Source organism: Schistocerca cancellata, chromosome 8 (genome assembly GCF_023864275.1).
Source record: "Schistocerca cancellata isolate TAMUIC-IGC-003103 chromosome 8, iqSchCanc2.1, whole genome shotgun sequence".
NCBI classification, from domain to species: domain Eukaryota; kingdom Metazoa; phylum Arthropoda; class Insecta; order Orthoptera; family Acrididae; genus Schistocerca; species Schistocerca cancellata.
Window position 1 is genome coordinate 347,177,884 of NC_064633.1, and position 13,583 is coordinate 347,191,466.

At 45.0% G+C, this 13,583-nt stretch overlaps 1 protein-coding gene across 1 annotated transcript in view; it reads left to right on the plus strand.

The window, feature by feature from the left end:
• Positions 1 to 13,583, plus strand: part of LOC126095146 (acetylcholinesterase-like) — a 118,439-nt gene that overhangs the window by 82,407 nt on the left and 22,449 nt on the right. The window contains exons 6-8 of the mRNA XM_049909866.1: positions 1,522 to 1,721; positions 4,507 to 4,660; positions 7,798 to 7,979. Of these exons, the coding sequence (XP_049765823.1) occupies positions 1,522 to 1,721; positions 4,507 to 4,660; positions 7,798 to 7,979 (536 nt within the window). The remainder of the gene's footprint in view (positions 1 to 1,521; positions 1,722 to 4,506; positions 4,661 to 7,797; positions 7,980 to 13,583) is intronic.

The window sequence follows — 13,583 nt, forward strand, 5'->3', positions numbered from 1 at the left end:
CCATTATCCTCGTTTTGCTTTTGTTGATGTTCATCTTATATCCTCCTTTCAAGACACTGTCCATTCCGTTCAACTGCTCTTCCAAGTCCTTTGCTGTCTCTGACAGAATTACAATGTCATCGGCGAACCTCAACATTTCTATTTCTTCTCTATGGATTTTAATACCTACTCCGAATTTTTCTTTTGTTTCCTTTACTGCTTGCTCAATATACAGATTGAATAACATCGGGGACGGGCTACAACCCTGTCTCACTCCCTTCCCAACCACTGCTTCCCTTTCATACCCCTCGACTCTTATAACTGCCATCTGGTTTCTGTACAAATTGTAAATAGCCTTTCACTCCCTGTATTTTACCCCTGCCACCTTTAGAATTTGAAAGAGAGGATTCCAGTCAACATTGTCAAAAGCTTTCTCTATGTCTACAAATGATAGAAACGTAGGTTTGCCTTTCCTTAATCTATTTTCTAAGATAAGTCGTAGGGTCAGTATTGCTTCACGTGTTCCAACATTTCTGCGGAATCCAAACTGATCTTCCCCGAGGTCGGCTTCTACCAGTTTTTCTATTCGTCTGTAAAGAATTCGCGTTTGTATTTTGCAGCAGTGATTTATTAAACTGTTAGTTCAGTAATTTTCGTATCTGTCAACACCTGCTTTCTTTGGGATTGGAATAATTATATTCTGCTTGAAGTCTGAGGGTATTTCACCTGTCTCATACATCTTGCTCACCGGATGGTAGAGTTTTGTCAGGACTGGCTCTCCCAAGGCACGCCACTCTAAGCCTCCGATGCAGATTACTTGTTGGCAAGAGTGAAACATGGTGGGGATTCGGTGACGATTTATGCAGCCATATCGCGACATCTCATAGACTGCATGGTTACTTTGCAAGGTCGTATTACTGCCAACGATTATGTGACTATTTTGACCGATCAGATCCGTCCCACGCTTAACTGTTTATGCTGTGTTTCATGGCGACAGGGCCCCAGTTCCACAGCTCGTATCTTGTAGTTCTGCTTTTGTGAGCGTGAGAATGAATTATCACATATCCCTCGGCCACCACAGTCTCTGATCTCAACGTTATTGAGCCTTTGCGGTCTACTTTGGAGAGAAGGGTGCGTGATCGGTATCCACCTCCATTATCATCGCCGGAACTTGACACTACTTTCCTGGAAGTATGGTTTAAGGTTTCTGTTTGTGATCATATAGGACTAGTATTTATCCACACCGAGACGACCGGAAGTTCTTTTGAATGCCAACGGTTTTCCTACACCGTATTAGGCACGGTAATGTGCTGTGTTTATTTGTTTCCACGTTTTTGTCGAACCCTTGTAACACACTTCATGGCAGTTTAATGTTTATTGCATACCCTGGGCGGTCACGAGCGATGGACCACCCTGCATATGTTGTAATCTGACTTGTTCCACATCATGTCGATAAAATAATCGGGAAAATGATCTACCAAATATGACGTAACTAAAACTAAAACTAGGAGTCACTGCTCAGAAGCATACACGTTCTTGCAGGGCTGTTCCAACAAGCGACTATCATCAGCGGCGAGGCGGTGAGCCCGTGGGGCATCGTGGGGGACCCACGGCGGAGGGCGTTCGCCCTGGGCGAGGCTCTGGGGCTCAGCACCAACGACTCGCAGCAGCTGGTCGACTTCCTGAGGACGCAGGACGCGGCCGACCTCATCACACACGACGGTGACGTCATTCCTCCTGAGGTGACGCAGCATCTTCTACTCGCACTCTAAGACGTCTACTTAGTTTTCTCTTCCCAGACGACCGATAATTCATTACTTTTTGACAATTTATTTTCTATTTGTATATCAATATGATCCTTCCACTTCATTCTATTCCGTTCTATCTTGTAATTATCTGAAAAGATTTTTAAATCTGATGCTATTGTTTCGTTCATTATTTTATCTATTTCATTGTAAACGCTTACCTATCTGATGAACTTTTCGATCTTACTGTCCATAATTCGAAGTTACATGAAAGAGTAAGTACAGCCAAAATTTCATTTCTGTTTCCGTTCTTGTTCTTCTTCCCAAAAATCTTCCAATCGTTTCTAGAAAATACATTTTAATCATCAGCTGTGTTACTTAAACTACATATCATCTAAATAAGACAGCTGTTGATTAATATGCATTTTTTAAAGTACTTAACGGCTGTTGGTTCTCACCGGATGAAAACATTAAATTTCTTCCAAATATTACGCTGATAGCTTGAAATGTACTAACCTTTCTCAATGTCTTTGGCATAGTTAAAACTAACCTCACGTTCTAACTGAAGTGGGATACCTGTTCTAAAATGGAAATGCCGTGTGGCTAGCGCCTCCCGTCGGGTAGACCGTTCGCCTGGTGCAAGTCTTTCGAGTTGACGCCACTTCGGCGACTTGGGGATGAAATGATGATGAAAGACACACAACACCCAGTTATCACGAGGCAGAGAAAATCCCTGGCCCCGCCGGGAATCGAACCCGGGACCCCGTGCGCGGGAAGCGAGAACGCTACCGCAAGACCACGAGCTGCGGACCTGTTCTAAAATTTTCTCTTTTGTTATTATTTTCGGTATGACTGGTTTCTTCCATTAGAAGATCATGATCTTTGTCTTACTTGTATATGTAGTTAAATTGTAGTATATTGCGTTTTGGCTCAATCTATGCACAGGTATTTGTAAATTATCTTCTAGTTCCTGTATATCTCATCAGCATATAACAGGCCGTGTAGCACCTTCGTTAAAGTTTACGTCTACCTACACACCTGTACACCGAAGGACATCGTAATGTAGGTTTTATAGATTAGTTATTGTACCAGTCACTCCCCTCTCCCCCCCCCCCTCCCAACACCTCTCCCCATGGGGGAAGGTTCAAATGGCTCTGAGCACTACGGGTCTTAATATCCGAGGTCATCAGTTCCCTAGACTTAGAACTACTTAAACCTAAATAACCTAAGGACGTAACATACATCCATGCCCGAGGCAGGATTCGAATTTGCGACCATAGCAGCAGTGCGGTTCCGTACTGAAAAGCCTATAACCGCTCGGCCACAGCGGCCGGCCCATGGGGGAAAAAGATTCTTAGTGCCACACCGCATGATTCTGAATTTCTCTAACTTTACCGTTATGGTCATTACACGACATATATTTCGGAGGAACTAGTATGATTTTTTACTCTTTTTGGAACAAGGACTCTAATAATTTTGTGAGCAAGAGTGTCCGCGATTCACAAAGTCTTCTTGTAACATCTGCCACTCCAGTTTGTTGAGCATGTCTGCGATGATTTCGGGCACAGTGAACAAAACCGAGACGAAGCGTGATTCTCTTCGTTGAATCTTTTCTATCTCGTCCGTTAATCCTACCTGGTAAAGATCCAGAACAATACTGAACAATTTGTCGAACGAGGGTTTTACTAAGCGACCGATTAAGCGACCTCTTTCGTGGATGAACTACATTCCGAATAAATTGTTGACTGGTTTCTGCTTTCACAACGACTAGATTATATGGTCGTTCCATCTTAAAGCGCTACAGACACAGACTCTTACTAGATACTTCAAGGATGAGACTGACTTCACTTGCATAGTCAAACGATGTAGGATCTCTTGGTCTATTTGCACACATTACGTTTGGTTTACTTACGTATCGGGTCAGCTACCAATGTTCTTCGGACAGTGCGCTTCTAGTTGCACCGTCCGAGCAAGGATTATGTTGCGAACCACCGATTCAGCCTGCACCTACATTTCGTCTGAACCAGTTCACCAGTTGAGCTCGGAAAGAATGTATTGTGGCACTCTGCATGGATCATTGTCCAAGTCCTGATTCGGTACTCAACCTTATCACAAATTATAAATTGCAAATATCCCGTGGTAAAAAAGAAACAAATCTTTTTCGCCACCGACTGCTTTATTGTCATATTTTGGTTGCATCAGGAATGTAAACAGGATGACAATATAAAAAAAGTTTCATCCGCCGACGCTTCCATCATCACGAGGACTAACTGTTTCTTGGATAGCGTAATAAAACAAACTACAGACTAATAATACCCTCAATAGAGACAGTGACTTGCGGCTTGTTACATTGTGGTACCCATTCATCGCAGAGTTAAAGTGGGCGCGACAGACACGAGGATGGGAACATTGCTTATGTCCCACGGACTGAGCACCAGTGACGTCACAGGCGTTACCAGGGCTGTATAATGGCGAGACCAAAAGCCACATGGCATTTAGCTACCATCTGACAACGGTCGAGGAGGGTTCATACGGAATGACAGTATTTAGGGGAGTGATTCAGTGGAGATTAATGTGAGCAAAAAATACCACTAAGCTAAAGAGCAAGCAGGAGTAATAGGAGTGTCAACTACTTTTAGCGTCGGTATTGACGTTACATGAAGTTCAACATCGTGCATTTAGTATAGAATTTGCTTCGGAGGCTTTCGTGCCTACAAATTTATGTCCGCCCCGAAAGTTTTGTTATGTTTCATGTTTTGAAATTAAGTCGTGTTTCTCACAGGAACTGATCCGCCTTGTCGCTGTGGCCTGGGGTCCAGTGATCGACGGTACCGTAATTCAGGAGTACCCCATCAGCAGCCTGAAGGCCGGCCGTTTCAGCAAGATGCCCATCCTCGTGGGCTACACTTCAGGCGACGGCATGATCGGAGCGCAAGGTGAGCGGTCGTCAACTTGTGCCAATGGTAGGATGATCTTCAGCATCTGTTCATCCTCGCTACGCGGACGGTCGGCGTCAGTTGTCACCTGGTGTTGTTGACCGTTGACGACCACGAGACAAATTTTCAACGTTTTGTTTGTCACGATAGCGGTTGAGTGTTCTACTGATTGCAGTTCTGTCAAACAATATACATTGACTAGGGATAGTGCACTATCGTGTACCTTCACTGCCAAGAGGTAAGGAATGTGAACCATGGCTGTAATAACAAAACAGTCGTACTTCGAAAGTTGCATTTATCACCTGTACTTTGAAAGCATAGTCATATTATATAAAATTCATTTCTACACCTACATCTACGTGATTACTCTGCTATTCACAATAAAGTGCCTGGCAGAGGGTTCAATGAACCGGCTTCAAGCTGTCTATCTGCCGTTCCACTCTCGAACGGCACGCTGGAAAAACGAGCACTTAAATTTTTCTGTGCGAGCGCTGATTGCTCTTATTTTATCGTGATGATCATTTCTCCCTACGTAGGTGGGTGCCAACAGAATGTTTTCGCAATCGGAGGAGAAAACTGGTGACTGAAATTTCATGAGAAGATCCTGTCGCAACGAAAAACGCCTTTGTTTCAATGACTGCCACTCCAATTCACGAGTCATGTATGTGACACTATCTCCCCTATTTCGCGATAATACAAAACGAGCTGCCCTTCTTTGTACTTTCTCGATATCATACGTCAGTCCCACTGATGAGGATCCCACACCGCACAGCAATACTCCAGAATAGGGCGGACAGGCGTGGTGTAAGCAGTCTCTTTGGTATACCTGTTGCACCTTCTAAGTCTTCTGCCAATGAATCGCAGTCTTTGGTTTGCTCTACCCACAATATTATCTATGTGATCGTTCCAATTTAGGTTATTTGTAATTGTAATCCTAAGTATTTAGCCGAATTTACAGCCTTCAGATTTGTGTGACTTAGTGCATAATCGAAATTTAGCTGATTTCTTATAGTCCTCATGTAAATAACTTCACACTTTTCTTTATTCAGGGCCAATTGCCACTTTTCGCATCATACAGATATCTTATCTAAATCATTTTGCAAGTCGTTTTGATCATCTGATGACTTTACAAGACGGTAAATGACAGCATCATCTGCAAACAATCTAAGACGGCTACTCAGGTTGTCGCCTATGTTGTTAAAATAGATCAGGAAGAATAGAGGGCCTATAACACTTCCTTGGAGAACGCTGGATATCACTTTTGTTTTACTCGATGACTTTCCGTCTATTACTACGAACTGTGATCTTTGTGACAGGAAATCACGAATCCAGTCGCACAACTGAGGCGATAGTCCGTAGGCACGCAGATTGGTTAGAAGATGCTTCTGAGGAACAGTGTCGAAAGCAAGGACGTGCACCATGCCACTATGAACCGGACAACACATTTTTATTCTTGCAAAAGCACCTAAGAATCTGACATTTTTGCTGTCAGTTGCATCTGAAGAATCCCTGGCCGCTTCCCATCGACTCAGACGTCGCAAATGTCCTCAGGGCAACAGTTTCCTCTGCTGGAACTTCCTCCTCTGAGATTATTCTTAGAGGGCAAGTACTAAACTGGGACGTGAAACAAAATATTGTAGTTGTAGTCGCAGTGACATACCGTACCGTCCCTTCGATAATTATTTAAAGACAAACAATTTAATACCATGCATATAGTTGGCTCAGCACAACATCTCTCTTCCCGGTTGAGCCGACCGGTGTGGCGGAGGCGCTTCAGTCTGGAACCGCGCGACCGCTATGGTCGCAGGTTCGAATCTTGCCTCGCCCATGGATGTGTGTGATGTCCTTAGGTTGGTTAGGTTTAAGTAGTTCTAAGTTCTAGGAGACTGATGACCTCTGATGTTGAGTCCCATAGTGCTCAGAGCCATTTGAGCCATTTTAACGAACAGTCAAAAGTAATAATTTTAATATTCCGTCCGAAATTCCACACGACTTCCACTATACCGTTCACTTAAATACACTTTGTATTACTTCGCGAACTAGTAATTAGCATTTTTCCGCGATTTTACAGGACTTTCGTCGGAGCTGCTTTCAATTAGATGCTACTAGTTCGAATCCTCAGCCCCGACCCCCCTAGATCACACCAAAGGCTTTGTTCCCAGCATAGATTGGCGCGAGCCTGCATTTTTCTGATTGGCTGATATCACAAACAGCAAATCATGTTGCAGTATTATCCCGCGCTAACCCGTGCTTTACTTCAATGACCAATCATAGTAAAACATTTCTTTCTATGGCAATTGCTAAATAAATAAATTAAGAAAAGTATCAAATATAAAATTACTCCTTCTGAAATTACCGATTGATTTGTGTTCACTCACGATTTATTAGTACCATAAACTGACTGCACATTTAACTATAATAAATCCCCTGTATAGTTTAACTGGTACTTCGTGAATAAACAAAACAATTTTCATTTACTTCTGTTTTCTTCACTTATACAACACTCACACTGCTAATTACTACACACATAAAACAATTATAATTATGCAAATATATTAAATATTAATCAAACAGAACTTACAACATTGTTTTGACTACGACTGCTAGCACTGTCCGTCAAATGCTGACCTCTGCCGCCTACTAGTACAACTACGTGCAGCTCTGTAACTCAGGTGCATGTCAGCTGGTGACATCTGTCGATGACTCATGCCTATAACGATATCGTCCTAACAAGTGACAGGAGCGATGCGAAAGCGCTACGCCTCAGCCGTTGCCTCGAGGACAACACTCGAGATCGACCTCGCATCTCCTCTTCCTCTGTCGAAGTCGGGAACTGGAATTGTCATAGTACAGCTCTTTTCCACTGTTGTAAAGCAGCGATCTGAACAGTGCTGCATTCTTTGCGCTTGCTCTTCTAAGCACTTGTACAGTTCAGTTCTGTTTTTCTTAATAGCACGAGCTGACTCGTCTAAATCAGTCTGGAAGTAGTCACTATTGTCAGGATTACTTTCTTCCTCTCTGTTCTCAGCCCCTGTTCCTGTTGGTATGTCGTCCTCTTGCAATGGAGATTTTCTCCACAGGTGAAGGTGGAATTCTTGAGCAGGTCGGTGAGAGGAGTGCTTGCACTGTGTGTGCAGGGAAGGGCTACCTGAGCAGCGAGGCGGCCGTGCAGCAGCTGGACGAGCACTTCGTGGAGGCGGCGGCGCCGCTGGTACGTCTGCCGACGGCCGGTCAGCGGCAGGACGCAGCGCTGCGCATCCGAGACTTCTACTTCGGCAACGCCAACATCACTCTGGAGGAGGCGCAGGCTATCGTCGACGTGAGTTCGCGGCGGACTCTCCCTCCCTCAAACTTCCTTCAGAGTTTAAAATCACTCCCTTTCTAGGGTTTGAAATTACACTACTGGCCTTTAAAATTGCTACACCAAGAAGAAATGCAGGTGATAAACGGACAAATATATTACACTAGAACTGACATGTGATTACATTTACGCGCAATTTGGGTGCATAGATCCTGAGAAATCAGTACCCAGAACAACCACCTCTGGCCGTAATAACGGCCTTGATACGACTGGGCAATGAGTCAAACAGAGCTTGGATGGCGTGTACATGTACAGCTGCCCATGCAGCTTCAACACGATACCACAGTTCATCAAGAGTAGTGAGTGGTGTATTGTGACGAGCCAGTTGCTCGGCCACCATTGACGAGACGTTTTCAGTTGGTGAGAGATCTGGAGAATGTGGTGGCCAAGGCAGCAGTCGCACATTTTCTGTATCCAGAAAGGCCCGTCCGGACCTGCAACATGCGGTCGTGCATTATCCTGCTGAAATGTAGGGTTTCGCAGGGATCGAATTAAGGGTAGAGCCACCGGTCGTAACACATCTGAAATCTAACGTCCACTGTTCAAAGCGCCGTCAATGTGAACAAGAGGTGACCGAGACGTGTAACCAATGGCTCCCCACACCATCACGCCGTTTGATACGCCAGTACGGCGATGACGAATACACGCTACCAATGTGCGTTCGCCACGATGTTGCCAAACACGGATGCGACCATCATAATGTTGTAAACAGGACCTGGATTCATCCGAAAAAATTACGTTTTGCCGTTCTTGCACCCAGGTTCGTCGTTGAGTACACCATCACACGCGCTCCTGTCTGTGATGCAGCGTCAAGGGTAACCGCAGCCATGGTCTCCGAGCTGATAGTCCACGGTGCTGCAAACGTCGTCGAACAGTTCGTGCAAGTGGTCGTTGTCTTGCAAACGTCCCCATCTGTTGACTCAGGGATCGAGACGTGGCTGCACGATCCGTTACAGCCATGAGGATAAGATGCCTGTCATCTCGACTGCTAGTCCTACGAGGCCGTTGGGATCCAGCACGGCGTTCCGTATTACCATCCTGAAGCCACCGATTCCATATTCTGCTAACAGTCACTGGATCTCGACCAACGCGAGCAGCAATGCCGCGATACGATAAACCGCAATCGCGATAGGCTACAATCCGACCTTTATCAAAGTCGGAATTGTGATGGTACGCCTTTCTCCTCCTTACACGAGGCATCACAACAACGTTTCACCAGTCAACGCCGGTCAATTGCTGTTTGTGTATGAGAAATCGGTTGGATACTTTTCTCATGTCAGCACGTTGTAGGTGTCGCCACCGGCGCCAGCCTTGTGTGAATGCTCTGAAAAGCTAATCATTTGCATGACACAGTATCTTCTTCCTGTCGGTTAAATTTCGCGTCTGTAGCATGTCATCTTCGTGGTGTAGCAATTTTAATGGCCAGTAGTGTAATTAATAGATATTGCACCTGTTTCCTGTACAGGGCAAGACATTTCTAAAAGAGTCCCCTATCCCGAATAAAGTATGACACTTATATTGATACACACAGGTGGTTTACACTGAAATTGTCTGAGAAAAAAGTGTATATAACGCGGTATTAACATCATTTTGCGTTGTTTAAATGTTTTCGTCATCTGACTTATTTTAGATCCTTCTGGTTGTACTCTGACATTTCCGGATTTGGTGTCATTTTCGGGTGATTCTATAACAAACACACACTTTTCAACATCAGTACTTGCTACAATTTTCATCATAGAAAGTCGAACCAAGTATGCGGTTAATAGATACCACACCATTGTTGTGTTATCGACATTAGGCACACTATCTGATCAAAAAACCTGGAAACCTATTAGTGGACATTAATATGGGATGTTTCCGGAATGAGATTTTAACTCTGCAGAGGAGTGTTCGCTGATATGAAACTTCCTGGCAGATTAAGTTGGTTGCCCGCGAAAGGCAAAGGTCCCGAGTTCGAGTATCGGTCCGGCACACATTTTTAATCTGCCAGGAAGTTTCATATCAGCGCACACTCCGCTGCAGAGTGAAAATCTCATTCTGGACTCATCCCCCAGGCTGTGGCTAATCCATGTCCCCGCAATATCCTTTCTTTCAGGAGTGCTAGTTCTGCATGGTTCGCAGGAGGGCTATTGTGAAGTTTGGAAGGTAGGGGACACGATATTGGCAGAAGTAAAACTGTGAAGACAGGGCGTGAGTCGTGCTCGGGTAGCTCAGATGGTAGAGCACTTGCCCGCACAAGGCAAAGGTCCCGGGTTCGAATCTCGGTCCGGCACACAGTTTTAATCTTCCAGGAAGATTCAATATGGGATGTGTCCACTCTTCGCCTTTATGAAGCCTTGAACTCTGCTTGAAGGTATATGGAGGAATGGCAGTCCATATTTCCTCAAGAGCCGAAACCAGCGAAGGTAGTGATGTACTCTGGGGTCTTGAGCGAAGTCTAAGTTCTGACTCATCCCAAAACTGTTCCATTTGGTTCAGCTCAGGACTCCGGGCAGGGCAGTCCATTTTAGGAACAATACTATCCACAAATCATTTCATCACAGAGTTTGTTTTATGACAGGGTGCATTGTAATGCTGATACAGTCATTGTCTCCTAACTTTCTGTTTGCTGTACTCGGTACATAACGTTCCAAAATGTGGTTACACTCGTCCACATTGTGGGCGACACCCTAGCCACGAAAAACATCCCCCTGCCGTTACACCACACTTCACTGTTGGTTCTATACTGTGTGATTAAGCTGCCCCTACCGGTGTAGTTTTATGCAACCTGCAATGCTCTGTCTGGCCTTAGAAAACAAAGCATGAGATTTTCATGTTCTTTCGTTCGCTAGTCGCAAACTATTAGCACTACAGAAAAAATGAACAGGGTCTTTTTGTGAGAAATTTGATGTAGTTAAATTTGGACCTGGAGTAAATTTTCGCTGGAGATCACGGTTTTCGACTTATTCACGGAAACGTGCAGAAGTGATCTTAAGATGCAGCTCCAACCCCACACTCACCTTTCACCAGTCAGGACTTCTAGGATGTTGTTCGTGCCAGTCCCTTCTAACACTGTTCAAAAATTTCTGACTACATAAACTATTCCCGATATTCGACCTTTCTCAGTCTGTACTGATTGGGCTGTTGAAGGCCTGACGAATTCAATGATGTAATTGTTTATTTTTTGCTAGTAACATTCACAAAAGTTATAGGTTAAGTTAACACAAAAGTCAGTTTTAAAATCTGTAAGTACTCGACGAAACCGTTAGCGTAATAAGGCCAATCAATAAAGACCAAAAAAGGTCGAATGTGGGAAATAATTCTTACAATCGCATATTTTTGAGCAGTGGTAGAAGGGAGTGCCATTAACAACATGCTACAAATCCTGACGGGTGGGGTCTGAGTGTGGGTGCGTTGTAAGGTCAGTTTCGTACCTTTCTTTGAACAAGTCGAAAATGTATCCCAGTGCAATATTTAACTTTATTAAATTTCGTATAAATAAGTCCTGTTTATTTTTTCAGCAGGACTAATACACTCATGCTCATATATTAAGGACAGTTGCAGAATGTGGTGCCACACAACGTGGCACTACACACAATTGGCGCTAATAACAAAGGCACATGGAGAACAAACACGATACAGATCTGTAAGTCCACGGTATTGGCGATAAGTTGCGAAAACCGTCCTGAAACACACGTGCTACAAAACGCCACTGTTTCCTGCGCATGTACCCCGACATCAATTGGAATATGATCACCATGCACACGTACAAAGGCAGCACAATGGGTTGCCATATTCTGGATCAGGTGGTCGAGCAGCTGCTGGGGTATAGCCTCCCATTCTTGCACCAGTGCCTGTCGGAGCTGCTGAAGTGTAGTAGGGGTTTGAAGACGTGCAGCGATACGTCGACCGAGAGCATCCCAGATGTGCTCGATGGGGTACAGGTCTGGAGAAGAGACAGGCCACTCCATTCACCGGATATCATCTGCTCCATGAAGGCAGCTCGGTGGGACCGTGCGTTATCATCTTTGAGGAGGAAGGTGGGACCCACTGCACCCCTGAAAAGGTTGACACACTGGTGCAAAATGACGTCCCGATATACCTGACTTGTTACAGTTCTTCTGTCAAAGACATGCAGGGGTGTACGTCCACCGATCTTAATCCCACCCCAAACCATCAAACCACGACCTCCATACAGGTCCCTTTCAAGGACATTAAGGGGTTGGTATCTGGTTCCTGGTTTACGCCAGATGAGAATCACTGTTCAGATTATACCTGGACTCGCCCGTGAACATATCCTGGGACCACTGTTCCAATGACCATGTACTGTGTTCTTGACACCAGGCTTTACGGGCTCTCCTGTGACCAGGGGTCAGTGGAATGCACCTTGCAAGTATACAGGCGAATAAACCATGTCTCTTCAGTCGTCTGTAGACTGTGTGCCTGGAGACAATCGTTACAGTGGCTGCGGTAAGGTCCCGAGCAAGGCTACCTGCAGTACTCCGTGACCGTCTGCGGGCACTGATGATGAGATATCGGTCTTCTTGTGGTGTTGTACACTGTGGACGTCCCGTACTGTAGCGCCTGGACACATTTCCTATCTGCCAGAATTGTTGTCATAATCTTGAGATCACACTCTTTGGCACACGGAGGGCCCGTGCTACGACCTGCTGTGTTTGACCGGCCTCCAGTCGCCCTAGTATTCTACCCCTCATAATGTCATCAATATGTGTTCTTTGAGCCATTTTCAACACAAAGTGACCAATAGCAAGTCTGTAAACGTCTGCACACTTATCCGCTGCACCGTATTCTGACATGCACCAAGACACCTCTGCATATGAGGACTGCTGCCAGGCCACCGTGCGACGACCGCAGGTCAAATGCACCGCATGGTCATACCCCGACGTGATACAAACCCGCAAACCGCCCACCAGAGCGTTGTTCCACGAAGTATCAGCATTAACCTTAATTTATGAGCATGAGTGTAGTTTGGGCGTAGCGAGCAGGTGAATATGAAAATCTCTCACGTGGTTTATCAAGGCCATATATAACATAGCGGGTTGCATAAAACGACATTGGTAGGGGCACCTAAATCACCGTGAGAGTGACTGCACGTATCGTTTCCCATGCATTCGCCAAATCCAATCCCTTCCATCGGTTTGTCACAGGGTATAGCGTGATTCATCACGCCAGATCACATGTTTCCTGTCGTCCACTGTAGAGTGACGTTGCTCTTTATACCGTACCAAGCGTTCCTTAGCACTGATTGCAGAAAACATGTGGCTTATAACGAGTTGCTCGATCACTGTACCTCATTCTTTTTAGTTCTCTACACAACTCACGGTGCTAGGTGAACTGCTAATAACACTTTAGAACTCACGAGTGATTCAAATGGTTCAAATGGCTCTGAGCACTATGGGACTCAACATCTTAGGTCATAAGTCCCCTAGAACTTAGAACTACTGAAACCTAACTAACCTAAGGACATCACACACATCCATGCCCGAGGCAGGATTCGAACCTGCGACCGTAGCAGTACGAGTGATTCCTTCCGCTAATTTTATGCGATTTTGTAAAACGACC